A 27,639-nucleotide genomic window follows, 5' to 3' on the forward strand; every position below is an offset into this window, starting at 1 on the left:
GCAAGACATTGAGAAAAATAAATGTTGACGTGTTTTGTTGTGCAGCTCCTGCTATCTGTACTAACAGAGAGAGATGTTAAGCGTCTAGGGTGAAGTCTGGGAGATTTGCCACGGCCTTCACTACAGCAAAGATTTCACCGTCAGGGAGAGATTTTTCAAAAATGCTTAGGGATTTAGGAGCACAAATCCCATTGACTTTCAAGGGAACTCATGCTACTTAGGTGCTTTTGAAAAATCTTCCCCTTCTTTTCTGGAGTGTTGGTGCATTTTCACAACTTTCCAGAACTGGATGTTATGTACCAACTTCAGCGCATAAGAAACAAAAGAGAAAAGTTTTTTTCCCCACCGAGGAGTTGTGTGCTTATGTATGTGTGTGTATATGTATGTCTGCTTTTCCCCCCCAGCCACCAAAGTAGAGGAGACTTTCCTTCCTTCAAACTGTGACAATAAAATGATTACCCCGCCACAGTTTAGCATAATGGTTCAGAAATGCTTGTGGCATATTGCAGAGTTAAAGTGGAAATTATTAGGTAGCTCTTCTTTGTTATAATAATGATCACTCCACAAATAAAAGCTCTTCTCCCAAAGGTACTGCAAGGCACAAAATGCTAATTCTGAAGATTATGTGTGCGCTTTTATTAAATATTACTATGCCCTGTCTGTTTGAAGGCTTCACTGCTCTGATTGTTTTATGAGTGCCATGTTAATGTCAGCCCCATCTCGCTAGCAGCAGGCACACATTTTACCTTTTGTATGAGAGTTGATCAAAGGCCACGTGCTGGGGGAATTGCTGAGAAAACACGGACAAGCGATAAAAATCTAACAGATTAATTGGTTTAAATTTCATTTCAGGGTGTTGAACTTTGGCTTGGGCTGCTAATACTACACTACGAGTCAGGGCCTAATTACCAGTTTTCCAATTTGCCTCTGAACAATGGGTGGGAGGGAGGGAGAACAGTAGTAATAATAATAATAAGACGCCCTTACAGCCTCTCGTACATATTTAACAACTAATGTTCTGTATGCAGACAATTTCACTGGAGACTCAAATAGCAACGGAAAACAGAAGAAATAGCAGATGCCTCCAGGACTATCAAACATCCTGATCTAAAGAATCAATGGGAGAGTGAGTCAAGTGCCCACACACATGCACCAGACCTATCAGACTCTTCATTAGGGACCTGAATTTAGAAGTGGGAATTGCATTTTACCTGCCCGTAGAAATGATCGATTTCACTGGTAGAAAAGAGGGGCCAGAGGGAAAATGGTGTTTACTTCAGGGTTTAAGGGGGGCTTCAGGAAGAAGGGTTAATTGAGCTCAGAGGTTCATGCTCCCCGAGGTGAATTAGTGGGATGCACAGCTATCAGCAGGGTTCTGGGCCTGCTCTTACTTTGCTTCTGGAATCTACTTGCGCTATGATTAATATCTCGTTGGTGCTCGAGACTGTAAGAATGACCCAGTGTGCCGTTTGTATCATAAAATATTGTTTCGCCCTTCATTATCCAGAGATGAGGCTCTGGCAACAGTTGCAGCAACACAACAGGAGTTAAAATTATGGGATATGTGCTTGCATATTTCTTATTTTTAATATGATGGACTCTGATGGGCAAACATAGTGCAATTGCATAAAGCCAGGTAAAGTTGGGAATTCAGATACAGCTACCATACGTCTCAAGGAAATTTTAGAAGTCAGGTAAGATTAAAATGTCTGCCTGAAATTACATTTATTTACTTTTATTTTACATTTTCCAAGCTAGAACTTCTGGCCAAAACTCTTCATGGAAATCAGCCACTGACTAAACTCCAGTTTACAGGCTTGATCCAGCAAGGTGCTGAGAGTCTTCACCTCCCACTCCATTTGGGCCCCGATTCAGCAAAGTGTTTAAGCAAGTACTTAAATCCCACTGAACTTCACTGAGGTGCTCTACGGAACCCAGGCCTCGGCTCCGACATTGGCCACCATGCCCACCCTTTGTGGGAACGGACGGGCTGAGAATCTTGCCTGTTGGCCATTTTCATAAATGGCAATTTTCATGAAAATTTGTTTCCCCTGCTGCAAATTTTACTTTTCTTTTAATTTTCTATGAATTTCTTTCCTATTCATCATTCACTGTGGGCTGCTTGCATTCCCCATTCTGACCAGTCAGCTTAGTCACATGGTGGGATTTCTTTTTCTAGAGCTGAAAATTATCATTTAAAAAATGTTTTGAAAAGATTAGGACTGTCAAGCGATTAAAAAATTAATCACAATTAATCACGATTTATTGCACTGTTAAAACAATAATAGAATACCATTTATTTAAATATTTTTGAATGTTTTGTACATTTTCAAATATGTTGATTTCAATTACAATACAGAATAAAAAGTGCACTGTGCTCACTTTATATTTATTTTTTATTACAAGTATTTGCACTGTAAAAACCAAAAGAATAGTACTTTTCAATTCACCTCATACAAGTACTGTAGTGAAATCTCTTTATCATGAAAGTTGAACTTACAAACATAGAATTATATAAAAAAACTGCATTAAAAATAAAGCAATGTAAAACTTTAGAGCCTACAAATCCACTCAGTCTTACTTCTTGTCCAGCCAATCGCTCAAACAAGTTTGTTTACATTTGCAGGAGATAATGCTGCCTGCTTCTTAAGAACATAAGAACGGCCGTACCGGGTCAGACCAAAGGTCCTTCTAGCCCAGTATCTATCTACCGACAGTGGCCAATGCCAGGTGCCACAGAGGGAGTGAACCTAACAGGCAATGACCAAGTGATCACTCTCCTGCCATCCATCTCCATCCTCTGACAAACAGAGGCTAGGGACACCATTCCTTACCCATCCTAGCTAATAGCCACTTATGGGCTTAACCACCATGAATTTATCCAGTTCCCTTTTAAACGCTGTTATAGTCCTAGCCTTCACAACCTCCTCAGGTAAGGAGTTCCACAAGTTGACTGTGCGCTGCGTGAAGAAGAACTTCCTTTTATTTGTTTTAAATCTACTGCCTATTAATTTGATTTGATGACCTCTAGTTCTTGTATTATGGGAATAAGTAAATGACTTTTCCTTATCCACTTTCTCCACATCACTCATGATTTTATAGACCTCTATCATATCCCCCCTTAGTCTCCTCTTTTCCAAGCTGAAGAGTCCTAGCCTCTTTAATCTTTCCTTGTATGGGACCCTCTCCAAACCCCTAATCATTTTAGTTGCCCTTTTCTGAACCTTTTCTAGTGCCAGTATATCTTTTTTGAGTTGAGGAGACCACATCTGTACACCGTATTTGAGATGTGGGCGTACCATGGATTTATATAAGGGCAATAATATATTCTCAGTCTTATTCTCTATCCCCTTTTTAATGATTCCTAACATCCTGTTTGCTTTTTTGACCGCCTCTGCACACTGCGTGGACATCTTCAGAGAACTGTCCACGATGACTCCAAGATCTTTTTCCTGATTCGTTGTAGCTAAATTAGCCCCCATCATATTGTATGTATAGTTGGGGTTATTTGTTTACAATGTCACCTGAAAGTGAGAACAGGCGTTTGTATGGCACTGTTACGTGCCAGATGCGCTAAAGATTCATATGTCCCTTCATGCTTCAACCACCATTCCAGGGCACATGTGTCCATGCTGATGACGGGTTCTGCTTGATAACAATCCAAAGCAGTGCGGGCTGACATGTTCATTTTCATCATCTGAGTCAGATGCCATCTGCAGAAAGTTGATTTTCTTTTTTGGTGGTTCGGGTTCTGTAGTTTCCTCATCAGAGTGTTGCTCTTTTAAGACTTCTGAAAGCATGTTCCACACCTCGTCCCTCTCAGATTTTGGAAGGCATTTCAGATTCTTAAACCTTGGGTCAAGTGCTGTAGCTATCGTCAGAAATCTCACATTGGTGCCTTCTTTGCGTTTTGTCAAATCTGCAGTGAAGCTGCTCTTAAAATGAACAACATGTGCTGGGTCATCATCCAAGACTGCTATAACATGAAATATATGGCAGAATGCGGGTAAAACAGCAGGGGACATACAATTCTCCCCCAAGGAGTAATTAATGCATTTTTTTTAAATGAGCATCATCAGCATGGAAGCATGTCCTCTGGAATGGTGGCCAAAGCATGAAAGGGCATACGAATGTTTAGCATATCTGGCACATAAATACTTTGCAATGCCAGGTACAAAAGTGCCATGCGAACGCCTGTTCTCACTTTCAGGTGATGTAAATAAGAAGCGGGCAGCATTATCTCCTGTAAATGTAAACAAACTTGTTTCTCTTAGTGATTGGCTGAACAAGTAGTAAGATTGAGTGGACTTGTAGGACCTAAAGTTTTACATTGGTGGGGTTTTTTGAGTGCAGTTATCTAACAAAAAATTATTACATTTGTAAGTTGCACTTTCACGATAGGAGATTGCACTACTGTACTTGTATGAGGTGAACTGAAAAATACTATTTCTTTTGTTTATCATTTTTACAGAGCAAATATTTGTAATAAAAAATAATATAAAGTGAGAACTGTACACTTTGTATTCTGTGTTGTAATTGAAACCAATATATTTTAAAATGTAGAAAAAATCCAAAATATTTAATAAATTTCAATTGGTATTCTACTATTTAACAGTGCGATTAAAACTGCGATTAATCACATTTTTTTTAAATCGTGATTAATTTTTTTGAGTTAATCTCGTGAGTTAACTGCAATTAATCGACAGCCCTAGAAAAGATAAAAAACTATTATTGTTGCAAAAAAATCAAACTAGGAACCTCACCATTTCTGAAATTCCTTCCTCCAACCCTGAGAAATTCTTTTGTTTTAATCAGCAGCCCTTGCTGCCTTGGAGGATTGAGGCCTAGGTATCTGCCCACCTACCATCCCTCCTATTTCAAATCAAAACACGATTTTGCACCTCTGAAGCCAAATCCCACTTGCTTTTCACCAAAGAGACTTGGAAACAGTTGTATTTGATCCACTGACTTTATCGAGCCTAGCCACATGCATAAGGGCTGCCGAATCACCCCGTGAGTAAGTGTCTAAAGTTAGTCATAGACACTTGAAGGAAAGAGAATGTGTCAGTGTGTTTCACATATTGCATCCATAGCATTAAATCTTCCCCCCAAATCTAAACAATGTATTTGCTGTTTATCTTAGTAAAATGATGATTTTCCTGCTTTCCTCTGTGGCAGTACGGTCTGCTCCCCTCCCTATTCAGTTCTGACAATAAGCAGCTGCTATGCAGGAAACAGGGTAACAGAGGTTTCCCTCTTGAAGAGATTACTCTTGTAGCTTTCTACAACACATGCAGGAGGCTGCGATATTCCCCACTCCCTCGTTTAGGCATCTCTGGATTTGAGAATTATAATACATGAGTTGTAGCAATTCACACCACTCTGAAAACGGTAGCTCCCTCCAGATCCTTGTGACACAAACGCTGAGCGTAATCATCATTGTCAAACACTATAGGAATCATGCCAGGCTTGTGGATTGGGTTTTGGTTTGGTTTAATAGTGGAATTAAAGGTTTTAGCTGAGAGTTTCAAAGCTGCCTAAGATTTTGGATGGCCAGTTCCCATTAATTTTAATGGAAATTGGAATGCAAATCCCCTGGTGTAATATTCCCGCTACAATCAATACTTAAAACCAATGTTTCCTTTCCTTATCTTTACTGAAGCTTCAGCTAATGAAATTACACTTTGCTGGCTCCTCTGTGTTTCTCTTTCCTGGAGGAAACCCTATTTCTAGAGCTTTCTGGTTTTGGCCAGCAGTTGAGACACATAATTGCACTGAATGAAAAAGACAGCATTAAATAATGAAAGATATAATACACCTCCTCCTTACCCAGGGTTCCACAGCCAGACTACAACAGCACGCTTCAAAGATTAAAATTAGAGGGACGAAAATGGTCCTGTGCATTCCACTCAACCCCCTCCTCAACAGTTCTCAATGTTGGCTGCTTCAGCATGAGTGTATTGGGGAGGAAAGAGGCCAGACGTGCCCCAGCTGTCTTTTGTGGGGGTGCTCTGCTGCCCTTCCATCTATTGGTGGCCTGCCTCCAACCCTCCTGACTGCGGGGGAGGGAGAGGCTGGCATGCCTTCAGGATTAGACCATGCTGGCCAGAGAGGCATTCGCCTGCATAGTTTGAGAATCCCATTATGGGGCTTCCAGGGCATCGATTTGAGTTAGGGTTCTGAACAGCTCATCCACACTCAGGTGCTTTGCAAATACCAGCTGATATAAACGTAGGCGCCAGGGGACTCAGGTCCCAGCAGGGTTATGCAGCGACTGTACAGTGGCTTTGAGAATTTCAGTGGTGCCCTAGGTGGACATTGACACCAAAAGAGGCAGATAGACGCGTACATATTTTTAAGGAGCTGGGTTCCAGGTGTTTTTGAAAATCCCACTCATTGCCTATCTGCACCTTTGAGTCCTTAAATACTTTTGGGAATTTGGCCCAGAAGAGCCAAAGTTCCATTGATTTTCAAATTTGAAAATGGGACTTAAGTGTTCCCCTGAGGCAGAATGCTGACACCAGCACTGCCCAGAGTCTTTAGTGGAGAGGAGAGACCGGTGCACCCAGAAGCATCCGCCAGTACCACCGCTGCCTGGCCTACCAGACTGTTGGAATAGCCCCCACTCCATGATTGGTTGCAAACTCTCTAGTGTTCACCAGCTGGTGCAATGAACACCCAACGGCATGCTCCCCTAGCATTCCTGGAGGCCATTTGCATGCACTGCCTTGGGCAGGCTGAATGCCTTGCAGCATCTCCACTCACTTCTATAGCACTGCATTCCCCCTGCCCGCATCCCACTGGAGAGTTCCTAAAATAAACAAGGACACAATTTGTCTCTTAAGAACAAGAAATTGTAGAACAGAAAAGTGCAAATACTATCCACTTGGCTAAGGCCTGGTGCACGCACAAAGATGCACTGATATTCTTTTAAACCAATTTCATTAAACCAGTGAAAAACTCTGTGTGGACTTTCATTCTGGTTTCAATTAGCTTATATCTGTTTAGCTCCATTGGTAAAGTTGCAGGCACATGCTACACCAATATAACCAATTTTAAACCAGTAAGTGTGTCCACATAAAAGCTTGCATTCATTTATATTGATTTTTTAAATTAGTTAAGTCAGGGCAATTCTTGTGTGGAGACAAGACCTACGCTGAAAATGAAGGATCGAAAAGTGCTATCTAATTCAACCCTAGAAGTACTGCAATCTAGTTGCATATCTTGCTCACCCCAGACCGCGGGTGAATTTAAACAAGTGGCCCTTGAATGGTGCTAATTAAGGCCCTGATTCATCAGACAATCCAGGTGCTGAAATCTAAGCATGTATTTCAGTGATTTGCTGAATCAGGACCAGAACAAGGGATCGAGCATTTATAAATCAATCATTTGCTAATATATTTGCAGAAGAAAAATCACATTTCTGTCTTCCCCAATTTCTGGGGAGAGATGTTCTTAGTGTAATTCTTCCAGTTTGGAAGAGAAACCAACTCAGGTTTCAGCAGAACATTAGAGAAAGTATAAATCTGGCTCTAGGAAAGCAAATGTTTCCTGGGTTCTGAAAGAGTGAGAAAGTTCAGTGATACAAGATCTACTTTAATTGCTCAACAGTATAAAATCTTGACATTTTGCGGGACGCAAGTATGTAGTTTTATAGCCACACTGGAAAGAATTGTTCAATAACATTATTTTGCAATATCTAAAAGCTATTCTACATGCAAATGCAGTCTTAACTCTTCAAATTCAGAAAGCATAGCTGCTGATGCAAATTTTCCAATAATGCCCTCACAGCCAATCAAAAATATAGAAATTTGTGCCATTCTAATTCTAAATCAAACATTAACATCATATTAGTTTTTCTGTCACTTACCCTATTGCAAAAAAACAAAAAAAACAAATATATTTAAACAAATCTGAAATGAATTATTCATACAGCTGATTTTGATATTTATTGTAACAATAAGACGTTTATTTGCCTCTGATTGTACAATAAATGAAACATTCCTTTCTTCTTGGAAAAATAGGTTTCCTGACCAAAATTAACTTTTAGCCCAATTCTTCTGATTAAGAACAGTCCACAAAAGAGGCTGAGGAAATCGTCTTTCAAAAACTGAACAATCCATGTAGAAACACAAAGCAATTGTGGGAGAGAGGGGAAGAGGGAGGGAACTGAAATCCAGTTATGCTAAGGAAAATTCAAGTACCCTAAGAGTTCTTATCCCTTTTCTGATTTCTCTTACAAATCAGACGATGTACTCTAATGCCATTTTCTGGAGAATCATAAAGTCAAATATGAACAAGTCTAGTGGAAAATCTGTGACGTTAATCTTGGCCTAAGTTGTATTTTTAACAGGCACTGAGTTTGTGCGCCGGCTTATCCAGATGGCCGTACAGGAATCATCCTGATAGGATTAAACCTTTGTGCTGTATTCTGCTCCATCTGTTCTCAGAGGTTTGCCTGTGCCTATCAGAATACGAATTTTTAGCTTATGTCTAGTAGCCTGACTAAAAGCAGCCGTTTAAACACACACACACACACAATTAGTAATATAGGATGAAGTTAGCTTGACGATTTACCACTAAAGAAACATCTTGGTTTTAGTCTTCTTCTAAAGACCGAAGTATGCAGTATCAAAATTCAAACAAAAAAGGATTTTTGTTGTTGTTCTGGGACTTGTTCAATTCATTAAACCATAGTACTGCCATAAATTTAGAAATGCAGGCATGACTCAACATTAAGTAGCATGGCTCTTCATCTTTGAAATCTATCACTGTACTGGAATGTATGATATATTTTCACTTTGAAGATATCATGGTTAAATATTCAAGATTTTTTTTTTAAAAATGAAAAAAGAAAACAGTGCAGATACCTGTTATTACTGTCTCAGTCTAGTCACAGGCTAAGAAAAAAAAACTGTAAAAAAAATACCTTTATTTCCATTCATGTTGCTTTTTGCTTTGATCAGCTACCTATTAAAGACACAGGCTTTTGCATTCATTGTTGCAGCCTGCCAGATGCAGCAAGGATGCATGTTCAACATATGCAAAAATTCAGGCAGGCTCAGTGACAGATTACACGGAGTTGCCAACTGAGAGATCTGGGTCCGAAGGACGGCCTCAGGGGGCCAGGCTCTGGGCCAAGGGAGTAGGTAGAGAAACTGGCTGTTTTATAAGAAAAGCAGCCCAAGTAGTCAGATGGCTCCACTCAGCTGCTTTCCTAGCCAGAAACACACTCCAGGCTAATGAATAAAGGGGGCGGGGGAGTGGGAAAGAAAAATAAACAATGATTCAATTGATATTATTATTAATTATTATGATGGTTTGGTGCAGGAAAACAACTAATGGTCAGCCCGTGTTTGTTATGGCAGTGGGACAGTAATGCAGGCAACATAACCCGAACTGCATTTAAAGAAGACGACCTCGTTACATCCCAAAGACTGAGAGACCCTTGTCTTTCAGAATGTTGCTGCCTCTGTTCTTTGTACTAGGGTAAATGGAAGGGTCAAGTACCTCTTTCCCATAATTCAGGTTTTACTTGCAAAAACACAAGCATAAAAACACATTTATACTTGGTAGTATCTGCCCAGCACTGACACCACATAAAACCAGCATGCTGAAAATCTGAAGAGTGAATGCTTTGGACCCAGGCCTAGAAATGCTTAGAGAAGTTGCTCTTTCAATGCAGCTGATAAAATAATAATAAAATAATACGACTTTATTCATTTATTTAAACTGTAGTAGCACCAGGGGCACCAGTCAAGGGCCAGGACCACGTTGTGCTAGGCCAGGGGTAGGCGACCTATGGCACGTGTGTCAAAGGCGGCACGCAAGCTGATTTTTGGTGGCACTCACACTGGCCGGGTCCTGGCCACCGGTCCGGGGGGCTCCGCATTTTAATTTAATTTTAAATGAAGCTTCTTAAACATTTTAAAAACCTTATTTACTTTACATACAACAATAGTTTAGTTATATATTATAAATTTATAGAAAGAGGCCTTCCAAAAACATCAAAATGTATTACTGGCACATGAAACCTTACATTAGGGTGAATAAATGAAGACTCGGCACAGCGCTTCTGAAAGGTTGCCGACCCCTGCTAGGCGCTTTACCAGGCACACAGGAGAAGAACAGAGCTCACAAGCTAGGTTGTTTTACCTTTTAATATAAGGAAATTCTACGGAGGGCCGAATTTGTTCAGCATTTTTTCACCCTCCGCTTATCATCAGAGAGCCAGAGAATGGTGAACAACCTGTTTTAACCTGGACGCACTGCTCCATGGCCCTGTGACTTCAAATCCCAATCCACCCAATGAGAACCGCAGCACTGAAATAGGGGCCACTCCATGGTTATGCCTGAAATTAACTCTGAGTTCTGACCTTCCCTCCCAGCAAGGAGCAGATAACCCCAAATCCATAATTCTGTAGGCAAGTTTGCATTTTCAGGGAATACCTCAGTGAAGAGTATAGCCCAGCCCTCGACACCAGGGGAATTCTGCTCTGTCCGCTTGCCATTCTACATCATAGACAGGGACCTTAAAGGAAACATGCTTTGATCTCATGTTGAGTATGTACAGAGCCTCTTAAACAGCTACCAAAATACCATAACCAAGGTTATTTATCAAAACACCAGGTACATTGCATATAGTGTCTGAATTCCCTTTCACATGCATTGCTGATTAACAGGGAAATGGAAATGGAGCTAATGGGAATTACTGTAGGTTCCTAATCTGTTAGGTGCTTCTGAAAATCCCAGTAGGTGCCTATCTGCATTTTTAGCCACCTAAATACCTTTGAAAATCTGTCCCAAAGACTAGAGATTTTGGGGACTAGAGATTTTTGAAAGTCAGCCCCTTTTAGGTGTCTCAAGTTGAGCATCCAACTTGAGGCACCCATCACTAGTCACTTTCAAAAATAAGAATAAATACTAACACCACCACCCTCTTCTCTAGTGCTTTACATCAGCGGATCGCAAAACACTTTACAAAGGAGTTACATCATCATCCCCATTTTACAGATTAGGAAAATGAGGCACAGGCAGGCAAAGTGACTTGACCAAGGTCACCCAGCAGGCCACTGGCAGGGCCAGGAACAGCCTCTTGCCCTCCTGAGTCCCAGTCCAGCAATCTAGCCACTAAGTGAAACTACCTCCCTAATGTGGGCCTAAATCCCTAACTCGCCTTTGAAAATGATTTTAGGCTTCTAAGCCATTTAGATGCTTTTTGAAAAATTTCCCTTTTCCCTTTTATAATCAGACTCCTCACCACACCCATTCCATTCAGCAAGGCCATAAGCCAGTGTTTGTGACATCACAGTTGCTTTCATGCTGAAGATTTTTTGTGCACAAAGAGGGGGCTGTGAATGCCTGGAATGAATCAGAAATGCAGAAGAGGCGGATTAGAAAAGATAAAGTATCCGGTTATACTCAGAAAAAAATGTGGCTGGGACTTCCAAAAACACTCAGTGGGAGTTTTTTCATTGATCTCAGAGGGAGCAGAGTTAGGCCAGGACGCAACATTTTTGGAAATCCCAGGCCAAATTCATCAAAGCAGTTATTGGTGGTGAACTGTTTGTTGTGCTTTAATGACAAACTATATCAATATAGACCCACCATCTAGAAGTCAACAAAGACATAATCCTGAGAATGGTCTGAATGCGCCAAATCCTGCCCAAACAACTAGACCCACGGATGTCAGTGGAAATATTGATGACAGGGATCAGCTGAATGCGGTTACTGCCTGTTATACTCTCCTGCACAGCGTCCTAGGAAAAACTGAGTCTGTGGAAGATTTTCAAAGGCACAAAGGGAAGTGAGGCGTCCAACCAATTCCCACTGAATGTCAATGAGGCACCTTCCTACTACTGGTACCTTCAAAATCTTGTCTTGAAAAAAAATTTTTTTTTAAATTATCAAATGAAACAACCACACGGGTCCTGATTTAGCAGCCCATCCTTATTCAGCAAAGAATTTAAGCACATTCTTAACTATAGGAATTGCTACTGGAAACTACTGAAACTACAGGAAATGCTACTGAAATTAACGGTGTTACAACACAAACAAAACAGGGGTGGAGCTCAGAATCAGGACCCCTTTCTCTCAGCCTCTCTCCTTGCCTACCATGTCCGAAGGAGTATCTCAAAGATTGCTGCTCTACCACGTCTACTTCTCCTCACATGGACATTTCAAGGACATTTTATTCTTATTTTATTCCTACTGCTGCAGCTACGTTTTCTTATGTTTAAAACTGTGCTTTAAACACAGTTGGGGAATCTAACCTGAACTTTCCTGGAGAATCACCATCTCAGAGGCCTAAAGTCATCAGATCAACATTCATGAGCAAAATGTCCCAACATATTTCTCCATCACTTTTGCACTTTTTGAAACTTTAAGTACGATATTACAATGCATAATGATGCAACACTTAAGCACAGTAGGGAGATAAGATGAGTGAGATACAAGAAGAGCTCTGTGTGGCTCGAAAGCATCTCTCTCTCACCAACAGAAATTGGTTCAATAAAAGCTATTACCTCACTCACCTTGTCTCTCTAATACCCTGGGACTGACATGGCTACAACACCAGTGCATAAGCACAGTAGTGTCAATATTATTGTATAGTCCATGCATTTAGTTACATGGCGCATTACATACATAAATGTAACGCATACATATGCCCAATTCATAGCCAATTGGAGTCTTTTCATTGACTTCAGTGCACTCCAGATTAGGTCCATAGACAAAACCTGTCCTCATTTATAGTATTAATAGTGTGCTTCATAAGCATTGAGATTGCAATTTGGATTTGAGTGGCTCATACTAACCCATTGGGTGCTATTTTCTGCATCAGTTTCCTGGCTCATGCTGTTGACTCATTTCATTGTTTTTGGAGGAGCTCTGTCAAATATCCATTTGGCAGCAGAAACATTCTGCGGTCCCAACAACAGATATTAGGGGAGAAATCCTGATGTTGATCTACATGCTCACGCAGCTCCAGGAAACTGTTTTAGTTGAAGTCATCTTCAAGCTTTGCAGGGAAAATGTAGGATTTCTTTATTGGTGAAATTTTAAAATAATAAATAGGTTTTTTAAAAAAAAAACCAACAAATTGGAAATAAAATTTCATCAATACTAAGTTTTTAAGCCCGATTTTCCCCTCACTGAAATCAATGAGAGTTTTGCCATTAACTTGAATGGGATCCTTTGGCTAAGATTTTCAAAAGTAACTAATGATTTGAGGTGCATCAGTTTTGGGGTGCCCCGCCTGAGATACCTTGAAGTGGCCTGATATTCAAAGTGCTGAACACCCATTCTCTGATAATCAGGCTCCTCTGAGTTGCCTCCAGAGGGGCATCCAAAATCTGCAGTCACTTTAAAAGTTCTTGGCCTTTATTTCCTATCACAGTACACACAGCCGAATCCTACTTCCCCTAGATGATTGGGGAAAGAATCCTCTTTCTACCAGAGTAACGGCAGCCTGGGTGTTTTTCTAATTGAGAGATATCGAATGGAAGCATTTGTTTGCTTGGTAAATCTTGGGAAGTAAATATTAATTCTGTTATAATAATGTATGGCTTTGCAATTGACTGGTGTGCACATTTTGGGACATGTGAGAAAGGGAATCTCTGGCAAACTTCACCACCATTCAGGGACGCATCCCTCCAACGCTTCTCTAATCCTAGTGTCATTCTTATCCCCCCATGATGCCATTGTACTGGTGACATGGCAGCCAGCAAAGCAAATTGACATGTAACAAATGCTCATTACCTATGAATATTCATTGCCTGCTTGAGTGCTACTGAATGTAGTAATGTACTGGTAGCTATGAGAGTTCAGCCAAACACAGCTAAGGTTTTTCTGTAATCGTGCTCTGATTGCATAAAGGTCCTGGAGAATTTCCAAAACCTTCATAAAGTTGAAGATACAGCTCCTAAGTTGCCAGCTTCTCCAAGACATGGCAATGGACATCAATATAATAACCTAGATACACAGAGAGTTTTATGAACTCCTGTTTGAGACGCCTGGCCTTGAGGAAGCCAGCTCTCTTGCTCTCTCCCATAGCTCCCGTGGAGCTCTGAAAGCACAAAGAAGCAGAGCTCCTATCCTGAAGAGAGCTCCTTTGCATTAGCAGAAATTCATCAGTGGGACAAAATTTGGTTGACAGAATTTAGCGATCCAGAAACTGGAGTTGCGTAAATCAGGTTCTACTGCTACTACTACTACTACTACTACTTTGATTGATCGTTATCTTTTAAGGCCAGATATCCGGCATAATACTGGCCAAAGAACCTCACCCAATAATTTCTGCATCAAGCCCGCAGGATATAGCTCAGACAGAGGTTATTTTTAAGAAAGACATCCATCTTGACTTGAGTGCAAGTGAAGAAGATTCAATGATATCCTTAGGTATGTTGTTCCAGTTGTTAATTGCCCTTACTGTAGAAATCTTATTAGGATTGCCCAGAGATCTTTGGGAACGAGTGCTATTTGTTTTTAGGGGGAGAACTACATGTTTTCTAAAATTAAAAACCTGACTTTTCACGATCTACTTTGTCCATCCAAAAGGATAGAAGGCTGCAACTCCACCTGGCTATACCTAATGGATTAAATCCAGCTGTGGAGCACTCCCTTACAAACGAGATGATGTAGCTCCTATATGTCCATTGGGCAGGGAAGAGGTTAATAGCATGCACCCAGTTATGTCAAGCTACAAACACACATAAACACACCATTATGTAAAAATCTGCCTGAATTTCTGAGTCACCACATTTATGAGGGAACCGATATGAGAAAGCAAAAGTCAAACACCAGAAAGAAAATTATTTCCAGCTTGAAGTTTTGCAACCTTTCAGCATATTAAGGTTTACTTATTATTAATATCCATGTTGTGCAATGCTGTTAGAGTCAATTTTTTCTCCTTTGTGTAAACTTGTCGATGTCCAACAATCCTAGGTACTCTTTCCTAATAGGAAATAAATTAGAACGTTGAAGTAAACCAGAATTGCACGCCAATTGTACTCTATCAAAGAGGTACCATCCTAATCTTTTAAATATTTCAATATTGCCCTCCTGTCTAATAAACTAAGTCCAATGTATGCCTGGTTGTACGTGTGGGGCCAAAAAAGACATGTCTCTATTTCAACTCCCCATGGCCTTAAGGTCCTTCTGCAAAGCCCCATTAAGCTGCATTCCAATGTTGGCCTCTCTGTGCGTATTTTAATACCATATAACTCTTGATATGCTTAATAAAAGTGTCTATACGTGTGGTTCTATTTTTCACTTCCTGGCAAATAAATAATAAATAATAAGATCTCAGATGTAGCAGGTGCTGCCCCTCCCCGCAAGGGGTAGTCAGACAAACACCAAAGTTTGCCTATTTAACCTAGGACCACTTCACAAATTGCATTAGTCCCCATATTTGACCAGCAATTTTTGGACTAAAACCAGTTAAGGGGAAGGATAAATGTCATTTTTTTAAGCATGACCCCATTTCTCGGCTCATTAAAGTTTTCCTCATGGCATTTATTCCATTTCATTCTCCTATTTTATATAAACAGCTTAACTACTAAGATACACACAAGCAGTGTGTTTTGCATGCACTATTAAAGAATGCAGGGGCAAAAGGGTTAAAATGGAGTTGATACAGTAAGTTTATTCTTGTCATTCAGGTTCACTCCAGTTAAAAGAAGATCTAAGTGCAGTGGCCAAGTCATCTTTCTACAGCACAAGACTTAGGTCAGTAAGTCAGATCTCTGAATATCTTTTAGGAGGAATGAATTGATATCACAGTGACATCTAGCTAAATTCTAGATATGAAATGGCCCATCTATGTCTATATAGCGTTCTTACAATCTGGGAAGTTACAACAAGGTTTAAAGGCATTCAGAACTGAGACTTCATTTTACAGATTGTCCTATCAGAATGATTTATAAAGGAGGGTGGATGGCACCATATTGTGAATGTAAAACAGAAAGCAAGAAACCAATTAAAAACCTCCAGCAAACCTTTCCCACTCAGGTCTTCTACAGCCTTCAGTGGGAGATACGCTTGTATAAAGTCTCCAGGAATAAAGTCAGCAGGTATGTATTGCTCAGCATCTGACGGATTTTTAACTGGAAATACGGCTTTGTAAGAACAAGGCACTTGAATGTTATTTCAGGGAACGCTGCCTTAAGCCACCAGCAAAAAATGGTTATTTAACAGAGGTGGTATCTCAAGAAAGGCAGAGGAGAATTTGTATTTGTCTCTTTAGAGAGGAGGTCCCGCTAAAGTTACTAGGACTCTGCATAGATGCAGTCACTATATTTTGTAGGATAAGGCAGTCTCTGGCTTCATAAGCAGTCTATAAAAAGATCAGAACTATAACAACAGTGGCAGGGCATTGCATTAGACATCACAGCTGTTTTTGCTTCTATCTGCAGTTCTGAAATCAAGTCCTGTAGCTTGTCTGAAACATGTACATGATACATTTCTTCTTTCGCTGCTGCTGGTGAGACTGACACAGAACCAAGTCAGTCACCAATGAGCCTAATTCCTCAGTGATCTCACCGCGGAGAAGAGGAGGAGGGTGGAATGGGGAGGGAGAAGAAATAAAATTGGCCCTTAAAAAAAAAAAAAAAGCATTTAAACTGCTTGTCAGTCGTCTGCCTGACAAGGCCACTTGAATGTATTCAGGAGTATTTGCATAAACGCTCACAGTGAGTTCACCGTAGCTGCTAGCGCTAATGGTACATAAAGTAATTTAGTCACTTCTCTTAGGCATCCTGTCAGAGTGATGAGCACCCCCTCTTTGCCTTGTTGCATATTAGATCATTAGATAATAAAGTGTTAGAGCATGCAAACTGACAGGGTCTCCGGCACGATCATTTTGTGAGGGCACTGAATTCTGCCAGAGAGGAAAAATAAGAGAGAAACTGATGCTGCAATTGGCTTTAAATTCAAGTAAATACACTCAGAGATTTGAAAAATTACTTTGAAGCAAGGTAAAAGAGCTTATGCAAGAAACTCTGCAGAGATCTAGAGTGCGGGCTTCATGCTAAGAAACCTGAAAGAGTCCTTCCAGGCCTGCTTGAATGCTACCTCTTGCACACCCTTCCTTTTCCCCACCTGTTTGGGTTTAGTCCTTTCAATTGTTTTGGAAAGGTTTTCCTTTTAAAATTACATCTTAAGATGAAGTATAAACCAATATATATTATACCGATTTTGATCTATATTAGCTCTATACATCTTACTGTATTTGTATAATTTAGAAAGGTCAACCATGTTAGCCTCATGGTTTACCATAAATATCAAACAAGCAAGGGTCCAACTATTTGTGAGTGAAAATGTGATAATTATTGCAAACCACAAATCACTGTGGCCTACCCTATTTATACCACACAGAGCGGTATGAAATAATTAGCCTCTGCCTTTTGAAAAAGAGAGATATTTATTTGAAAGATGAGCTTATTAACTCTCCAGGATCAAGGAGTATAGTGTGCGGATGTGAAACCATGAGCTTGGTTTCTACTTATGTACAGAGAGATGAGCTGCTACAAAGGAGCTTTCCTTTTACTGTCTGACCAGCAGGCTATAAATATAGATCTGTGTTGGAGATCCCAAAAATAATCCAGGCTACCTGCAAATGAGATGGTAAAAATCCAAGTGTGGAGACACAAGGCTCCTGAGTGGCTCAGAAGGTAAAACTTTCTCTCCGGTTTTGCTTTTCAGCACCCAAAATCTTTTTTAGGTGTCACATACACTGGAACTCAATGTTTAAAAGCAGCATTTGCCAACACAGGTTTGTAAAGAAAATTGTAAGGTTAATAATGCCTAAGAAAACCAGCCAGGAAGCACCCCACTGTGGTCCCCACATCACCACCTTCTGCCCGCACTTCTCCACAAACAATATGAGGTATTCATCATTTGCTGACCAGATATTTGCATTTGGGCTCAAAATCTCTATATAAGCGCCTGGGTACATTTGGTCAGAGGGGTATGATAGTACACTTCTTGCAATCCAAACCTCATGATCAGTCAGAGCACTGGGTCAGAATAGCTGTGAGCAGCACAGCTAACTACTGGCAACCTGATATGGCCTGCATCATCCTCTCCTCCACTTGCCCAACACCACCACAGAAGATGGGAGAGACAAGGATATTCTGCATGGACAAATCTGGGGAAGACAGCCCAGGCCTTAGGACCAAGGATCCAGGAGTAGGAGTAAGAGAGGGCCACATTTTGGGGAGGGAACTATGAGGGAAGCCTATTCCAATGGAGAGAGCTATAGACTGTTCCAGGAGTGGGGTTTCAGTTTTTGGTGGCTGCTCAAAACTTTGGTGGCTAGGCGCCCCCTTTAACATGTATCCACCCTTGAGTTCGGTCAGATGTTTTGGACAACGTACAACAAAAGTACTTGCCAGTTTTATGGCCATCACATGCACATAAACGTGCATAGAGTTCAGTGGTTGGGGGAGACACAGGTTTAGCTGAAAAAAGGTTAAATGTCTGGCATGTCTTAAGGAAGGAAGGGATCTTTTAGTGCCATGGTCACCATTAATGAGAATTTGCTAACAGCGGCCAAATAATTTTATCCGAGAGGTACCCGAGAATTAGATTGGTTTAGAGAATCACTTTCTCCCACCAGGATTTAGAAGAGGAGATAATTGTGGTGATTATGTGGTGCCTGTTGGCAAATGTTGATATTTAATGGCAACCACTGAACCTGAGTGTTACCTGGAAATATTGGTATAATTTTATTATTTTCTTCTTTTTGCACACAGAGCAACTTAACTAGTGGGAGCGTGAGTGGTAGATACATGAAAAGGAGGTAGCATTACAGTATGTGCGAAGACAAGAATAATTGTAGGTATGAGAAAAAAAAGTATAAACTTAATCACAGGTAGGCATTCAATGGTCCTCACTGGAAAAAAAGTGTATCTAGCTCAGTTCTACCAAAGCCAAAAAATAAGCAGGTTTTGAAAGACAAGAGTTTATGTTAAAAAGATTGCAAGGTTGAATAGAGTGATGTGTCCTTTGTAAGGCTCTGCCTCTTGCTAATTAATAAAAGCAGTTTGCACATTCCATACAAAAAAATCGAGCAAACATTATGACAGTGGTTTGTTTATTAGATTAAGTTGTTGGCAGGGATGAAAAAAAATTCTATAGGATGAAGCACAGCTGAAAATGGCTCATGACCTACATAAAAAGTTAGAGTTAAATAAATACAGATGTAAGTTATGTTTATATAATGAGAAACGCTGCTGAGCTAAGAATTTTAGGTTAGTAAGTGCGAACTACAATCCCAATCCTGCAACCACTTATCCATACCTTCAACTTTACTCACGCAAGCAGTCCCATTGACTTCAGCATGGCTACACACGTGCATAAAGTTAAGCAGATGACTAAATTTTTGCAGGATCGGAACCCAAAAGAATGTGTAGAATAAGAACTCTTTCATCAGCAATTCATCGAGTGGTGGAAAATGGCATATTCTCCCATTATTATTATTTGTATTACCATATGTAGTTTACATTTTTCCAAGCGGCATTCACTTTCCTTGAGACAAATTTTATCTGGTTTCTTCTAACTATTTGGCAGAATATCACCAATTACCCATGCAATCCATGGCAAACACTTATGGCACAAACCAGTGCAAGGGGCTGGGTGCATTCCACACCCACGACTGTTAATGGGAGCAAGTGCCTAATGTGTTCAGAATTATAACCCACTTCAAAAGACAAGGGACAATTCTCCCAAGGGGCTGGGGGGAATTCCCTTATGGTTTTTGTTTTGTTTTGTTTCATTTTTAGAAGCAGTCACCAATTTAGAGGACAAAGCAAAAACAAAACATTAATTAGGTCCAGATTTTCAAAGCAGCTTAACTCTCACTTAAAAAAACCTCAATGTAGTAGCCAGATTTTCTACAGTGCTCAGCACCCAGCAGCTACCAGAAATCTGGTCCCAATTGTGGGTGCCAAGTGCTTTTGAAATTCTACCCACATCTTTTACATGCCAGGGGGAGCGGCGCCATTTTGAAAACCTGACCCCAATTTTGGGTGCAAGTGGAGGTGATCCCAAAACTGTAGACATTTTTCAATAAAGCAAGGAGCAGATTTTTCATGAGAATTTTCTAAGGTTCCCCATCCCACCACCGAAAACTCTAGTACTCTGCTGCTTTGAAAATCCAAGCCCAGTTTTTGGAGACTGATCTCTTAAAAATTTGGCCCAGAAGTTTGTTTCGACAACTGTAGGACAATTTGAAATGAAAAATGAGAAAGAAACCAAATAAATCCACACTTAAAGTAGCAATGTCAACCAACGAAAATGATATGCCTACCATGTTCCAGATAAGAAGGCGTACCTTCCGAGGGATCGAGCCTTCGAGCCCTCCGCCCATGCTTGGAGTTGTTGTGTACAAACATATTGTCCGACACCGCCAACACATGGCCATCCACGTTGACTGTTGTCGACACCACAACCTGCGAGCACAAGAGCAAAACAGATCAACGTTTTGATATATTAAAAAAAAAAAGAGCACAGATTGTAATAAACTCAGTTAAATAAATAACAGCTGGGAGCTGCAGAAAATTGCATAGCTATTTCGCATAATAACTGGTGCTTATGCTGTACAAATCTAACAAGAGACGCTATTGATGAGTGAGTTTTTGGCATAGCAACCTTTTGATGCAGTTTTAAGTCAAATTGCGGAGTTGGTAGCTGTATGGCAGAAGGTACGCTGCTAACCATCATTTTAACAAGAAGATCTTTATTAAGGGTTTCTTCCCCCCCCCCCCCCCGCAAATACAAGGGCGGCTGTGTTTCACCCTAAATTATCCTTCAGTTTCCGTGCTGAAGTAGATAGCGCTGTTGACATTGCAAATGAGAATCGATTCAAAATAAAAGAAAACAAAAACACTTTTTGTGAAGTTGAGATGAGAGCAGCGTTCTCTTTCTCTCCCCGCCCCAACCTCCTCTTTTTTAGCCACAGTCACCAGGGATATCTGGACTTATCCCAAATTCTCCCGCTCTGAGCTGCATTTCAGTGTGTATGGGGACAGTCTCCACTTCAGAGAAAGACAGACCTAGTCACCCTTATCATCATCTGTGTTATGCTCATGTCTAGGGACCCCAACAAGATCAGGATCCACTGTCCTAGACACTATACAGACACAGTCTGAGATGGATCCTGCCCAAAGGAGTTTCCAATCTGGATAGATAAGACACAAAGTATGGCAGGGGAAACTGAGGCATAAATAGGGAAAGTGACTTGCCCAAGGTCACACCGCTGGCTGGGAGCAGAACCCAGGTCACTCAGGTCCCCACCATAATTCCAGGACCACACACTGCTTCTCTTACCCGGTTCCCTGCTCTGACCCCTATGTCCTATACTAAATGAAGTTCAGCATTTCAGGGTTTGATTCCAGTTGAAGATGGGGCCCTGGGTAGACTGCCAGTTTTCCAAGAGCATGCGTTGCCGTAGAGAACTTTGACTAAAACAATAAGAAGAAATGACCTACACTTCTCCTTATATTAAACAGGGAAAGGGATTAAAAACTGAAACCCACAGAGATATGTTTATTCATGCGACCTCTTACAACCAAATATAATAATTGTCTGTTAATTGCAGTTTCAGCTCCCACCTCATGCTTCGACATGTGAAACAGCAATCAGCGGCTCCGTTTAATCCACCTATTATGTTGACTAATTAACTTTGCTCGACAGTTTATTTCTTCCTCCATTATCAGCCCCTGTCAGCCGCAAGCACACTGCCGCACAGGGGGAACTCAGCCCTCTTGATTGATCACCGATAGATTGACATGCAGATTAATTTAATTAGAATCACCTCACTTGAGAAATGAAAGACAATGGCAAGGGGGCTAATAGATCTGCTCTTATAATGAGGCAAGCCTCCAGAGCCAGGGCAGAGGATTTCTGATTTATTTTGCTGAAGTCCCCAGTCGCTTTGAAAGGCTCTTGCTTTAATTGTTCTTGGTTTTGAGAGGCTTTAGCCTGTGAAGAGGTGAAATGCTTTACAAGGATTGGCAAACATTGCTTCAACGCTCCCAGGAAGCGGCTACCTCTCAGCGTTGGTCGGATGGGGACACTTGAAGGATCACTTACAACAATTCAATGTCATCACTTGAATTGGATAAAGAAAATAAACGAAAACCTTTGCCATTCTACCTATTTCTCACCACCCATTAAACACTTAAAAATACAAAGTGAGTCAAGTGGCTAAACCATCTTTAGCCAAGCCAGGAAGCCTTTGTCTTTAAAAGGCGGAACACAACAGAACAGTTTGCATTTCAGGATTTCTGATATAGTCCATCAGAATGCCATTCTGCCATGGATTTTTTTTAATACATATTATTAAAATACAGAATAAAGGATTTAACAGCTCTTGCAAACAGTAATTTGAAGGGGGAAAAAAAGACAGTACCAAATATTGTAGGTAAATTCTCTTGAATTCAAACTAGTGGAGAAAAACATGCCAAAATATAAAATTCCACAAGGATTTCAAACGGAATTTATCCTTTTCTCTCCTGGGGGGCAGAGGCAAGTTTTTGCTGTTTCCACTAAAATGTGAACCTACAGTGAGTGGCACATAGTTTGCGAGGGCACAAATGAGATTGCAACCATTGCAAAGTCTTTGGGACAAGGATTTTGGGGCAAATCCTCAGCTGACGTCACTTGTCATCGCCATTGACTTCTCCACCAGTCTTCTGTGTTAGTCGGTAAAGTGCCAGGCACATTTAGGCTGATGTAGAAATATAATAAATAAAATAAAATACTAATAAATAAAACAAATTAATAATAATGATGATGATGATGCTCATAGCCGCAGAAGAATTTGAATTTCCTAGAACATCAAAAGCTTTAAATATTTTTCCCCACAACTTGGCCCCAATCCTGCAAATACTTATGCATGTGCTTCCTCTAAAGCATGCGTGTAGTCCCATTGAAGACAATTAGGTTTGAGCATTTCCAGGATCCAGACTTAAAAGTCTTCCTAAGTTAAAAATAATACTAGCTTAGGGCTCAAACCTGCAAAGACTTCCGCATGTCAGTAACCTCTCTCACATAAGAACTCCTAACATGGGAGTAACTCTACTCATAAGAGTAGATCCAACAAGGTCAGTTACGGGATCAGGTCTTTGTAATATTTTTCCCTCAGGTTTTGGAACCTGCTGATGTGACACGTTTTGATTTACTGAACTGTACCTTCCTACCTACCTCTTGACCAGGGAGTTTGATTTACTGCACAGAGACCACATTGGAGTGGTTCTTTGGAGTCGTTAGCAGAAGAAACTATAAAAGGAATCACCATGAGAATCTGTTTCCAGTGTCAGGAAATGCAGAAAAAAAGTGGTTACTCTGGGTGTCTGTCTGAAAAAAATGATTATTCATAGTGCACCTGTAAAAAGCAGCACACACGCTCTGCTTATTTCTTAAAATATACAATTTTATTAATGTAAGCACTCTGTTTTGCTAGGAATGTAAAAAGGATTTAGCACACACGCATTAGCTAAATATTAATGCCATGACTATGTAGAGAGAAAAAATAGACTGTGTATTTTTTAAGCACTGCAATGATATACTGGGACTTTTTCAGTGCACATATAGGCTTATAAGGTACACTTCGATTTTTAATCCAAAATACAACACTGGGCTCATTTTGATTTTGAAATTATCGGGATGTGTTTAAGTTAGAGCACATGCTAAAACAAATTGTGGAGAAATTGTAAAATTGTGGGGGGGGCGGAATCAAACTAGCTGTGCAGTGGACAGTGAGACATCCGCAGAACACGGGCTATAGCAGGAGGGAAAAGAAACACTACAGTTTAATAAATGATTAATGAGGTGCTGACATATTAATGTAAACATGGGGACAACCAGGCCTGCCAAATCTCCAACCTTTCCAAATTTTGTCAACAAAACACATTTTTAATTCGGGTCAGGCAAACACGGAAAATGATTTTGAGCTTTAGCTTCAACCCGTCATAGATTTTTTTATCTAAATCCTGTATCAACACTGGGGGAAACTGGGGGAAGAGTCCTCCCCCACATCTCCCCCCGACATCCTTTTACAACTTTATTCAGCCAGCTACCACTATCATTCACCCTCTATTATATAATGACTCTGCAAAGTATTCTGCCTGCCGCTAAATAGCTCAGTTGTGAATGTTTTTGAGAGGTTAGTTAAAAAACTTTCTGAAACAAGAATGTTGGAGATCAAACTATTTATCCGGGTTTAGTACTGGGCTCGTTTATTTGTTATGGTGCATCACCTAATATATCAAAATTAAGCATTGCATGACTCCTTGTTTTTAGCCACAGCCCATTAAGCTTTGCTAACTGATTAATACATGACGTGTTCCTGGTGTTTTCAATTTTCTCCATTTTCCTGGCAGTGCCCTGATATTATGGTTTATACCCCAGACACCTCGTGGCAAAGGCTGCAAAAATTCAATGATGATAATTTCCAGGCTTGAGATGTCTCTTGCTGCCATTTGCCTTAGGCCTTTGGCTGATGGTATATCTCACAGTTTCAGCTTCCTAATGGATGTCATGACAAAAAGGGATGGGAAACATCCTTATTTTCATCACCAGTTGGAGACTGCTTTGTGCAGTCTGTTTCTGTCATTCTGGGAACTCAAATAGACCTTGAGTCAACAAGATACTTAAGACCATGCCTGAAGTTAAGCAGGTATGTGCAATGCATTCAGGGAGATTACTCACATGCCTGAAGTTAGGCACATGCTTAAATACCTGCTGAATTGGGGTCAGAGCTCTCACTGCTGTTTTCCAAACTCCCCCCTCCTCCTTATCCCTCTGGGGAGAGAACCTTGCATGTCCTAACTCCATTATCTGGGATTCCTGAAGCATCATTTTTGTCTCTTATGCAGATTTGCAGCAGGACACAAGTGGCTACCATTCAAACATGAGTGGCAGCATCCCATTAAGGCAAGTTCGCAGCTTAGGCTGAGGTGGAGGTTGTGGTAAGCCCATCACACAGTGCGGTAAAGCGTTAGTGACTTTCCGGGTTTCCATAATGAATGCATGTTCGGGGGGTTTATGCTCTGACTCAGCCACAAAAGTTTCCTCCCTATTGAAACGCGACACATGTCGGTATGCGGGCAGTTTTATTATAACAGCAACAACAAAATACCCAGGTCGCCTGGGGTTTATTAATTACACAAGTAGACAAAAAGTGTGTTAGTTCTGTGGGGGTTTTTTTAGGGCAGAGAACCACCCTGGGGCAGCAGACCAATGGGGTAGCTGATGCAGAGGCAAGAGGGGGACCCAGCTATATCCCATCCCCATGCAGGGGGGCAGGAGGGAGCAGGACCCAAAGCAGGGGTAGGGGAGCTGCAGCAGCACATAGGAACCGGTAGGATTAGCTCTCTTCTCCCTAGCTTCTGTTACGCAGCCGCCAGGCCCAGCGTACGGGGGACCACACAGGAGTCACACAGTATATGCCTCCGGCCGGCCGGGAGAGGTGGTCACTTATGTGACTCCTGAGTCCAGCCCAATCCAGCCACCCTGGGTCCCTGTGGAGACGCTCAGCCCAGGGGAGGGGCAGGAGCATGTGTGCCAGTTGCCAGGCTGGGGTGAGGGCTAGAGCACCGGCACCGGGGGGGGGGAGAAATGGGGTGCCAGCACACAGGTGCCAGCCACCGAAGGGGTAAGAGGGAGAAAACAGGGCACCAGCCACCAAGCTCACCCACCCCCATAATGCCATTTACTTACTATTTGTATTGCAGCAGCACTGGCACGTCTACACTGGAATGAAAGACGCGAGGCCTGGCTGCACTCGGGCCACAGGGCTATAAAATTGCTGTGTAGACAGTCAGGCTCAGGCTGGAGGCCAAGCTCTAGGCCCCTCCCTCCCCCTGGGCTCTTAGGCTGCCAGGGAGGGCACACTTGAACACAAATACATTTCAGGACAGGACCCCTTCACTCCTTTCCACACTCGGACCTAAGTTAGGATTCACACACAGGTCCCCAAAACCAGCATACCCTCCGCCCACTTCCCTTCACTCGTTAGCCATTTTGTGACTAAATGAGATAGTTAGGCTCCACAGTAAAGCCCACCAGGGGAGGGAGAGAGAGAGGAAGGAAACGCTTTAAAGTTCATCCTCAGGTGGCATTAGCCTGGTGTACCTGGGCCTGTACTTTGCCACCACCACCTCGTGTTCCCCCACACAAGACAGGGCCAGAGCACGGCTGCAGTCCAGCAATCCCCAATGACTCCTTGGGCTTGGGGTCTTTTCCAGGCAGACAATGGAGATCAGCCCCAAAGATGAACCAGCTCCCAGATGATACCAAGATCAGGGTGGAAAGAAGTGGCATGAAGGAAGGAAGGAAGGAGTTATGTTGTGTGAACGAAACTCCTTCGCTTCTGTGTGGAAAGGCGGAGAGCCACGCAGACAGAGCCACATGGGACCATTTGACCCCTCCCAGAAACGCCGGCTCTCCAGCTATGAACCGACTTAGAATTGCCTCCATCTCCTCACTCTGACCCAAGCCGTTCACGTTAGTGGGTGAGATCCTAACCCCACTGAAGTCAATGGCAAAACTCCCACTGACTTCAAAGGGAGGTTTACATTGCAGCTGGGAGCGAGTCTCCCAGAGCGGGTAGTGCAGTACAAATTGCTGTGTAGACATTACAGTTCGGGCAGCAGCTCAGTCTCTCAAGCCCACCTAACCCCTGGGTCAGAGCTCAGTGGCTAGCCAGAGCCTGCACCAGAGCCACAATGTCCACATTGTGTGCTAGTGCAAATGCCTCTCTCTACCCAGGCTGGGAGGCTGGCTACCAGCTGCAGTGTAGACACACCCAAGGGGGCCAGGATTTCACTCAGCATGTTTACACCCGTGAACCAAAGGCGGGTGCACACTGTGGTTTTGCTTGATACTTTTCTCCCCTAGAAGTGAAAAATGACGCCTGTGTCTTCTACCCTCTACAGTGACCAGCTGCTTTATTTTAAGAAGTTTGTTGGTCTAATGTGAGAGCAACAAGTTCAAGAAGAAAACCCAGCTATTGCAAAAGAAAAAGAAAAAAAAGCACTGGCATTTAATGGATTTCTACAAGCTTTAATAGCTCACTGTATTAATGTATGAGCAGTGCTTTGCTCTGCTGAAAGTGATTAATTTCTTGAAAATGCTAAGGTCACGCTAATTGACATGACCTGTGTAATTAAGCAGTCTCTGTTTACACACTGAAAGCTCAACTGCTGTGAAGCTGGGTTTGCATGACAGAATGTCTTTACAAGTGAAGAGATCAACCACCTTTCTTATGCCCTACCTGCTCACCTACACAGGCTCCTGATTGCTGTTCTGAGGGAACATGCAAAGGCATCACCATATGAAAATCAGCCCGGAACTTGGGGGAGTACGAAACTGGCAGTGCGTACATATCACGGACCGTGTGCTTTGACAGCCCCAGACCTGCCTGTTCATGCTAGATTGCCCTACTGGCGAGAGCACCCTTGGAGAATACTTTTCCTCTTAGAGGAGAATATGTATTTTAATAAGTGGGAATAGCTCCCAGTGGCAGCACGGTATAGAGGAAGGCGCATGCAGCTGGACGTCAGGGACTCCTGGCATTCTAATCCCAGTTCTGACACTGACTGGGTGCATGACCTCGGCCAAGTCACTTCCCTTCCT

At 41.7% G+C, this 27,639-nt stretch overlaps 1 protein-coding gene across 7 annotated transcripts in view; it reads right to left on the reverse strand.

Moving 5' to 3' along the window:
* Nucleotides 1–27,639, reverse strand: part of EBF1 (EBF transcription factor 1) — a 317,339-nt gene that overhangs the window by 91,849 nt on the left and 197,851 nt on the right. For 4 of the 7 annotated variants that reach the window (XM_045028556.1, XM_045028555.1, XM_045028552.1 and 1 more), the window contains exon 8: nt 20,333–20,450. In XM_045028556.1, the coding sequence (XP_044884491.1) occupies nt 20,333–20,450 (118 nt within the window). Of the gene's footprint in view, nt 1–20,308; nt 20,451–27,639 lie in introns of all 7 variants that reach the window. The other 3 variants (XM_045028554.1, XM_045028553.1, XM_045028549.1) reach the window with 1 other exon arrangement.

Source organism: Mauremys mutica, chromosome 8 (genome assembly GCF_020497125.1).
Source record: "Mauremys mutica isolate MM-2020 ecotype Southern chromosome 8, ASM2049712v1, whole genome shotgun sequence".
Classification (NCBI taxonomy): domain Eukaryota; kingdom Metazoa; phylum Chordata; order Testudines; family Geoemydidae; genus Mauremys; species Mauremys mutica.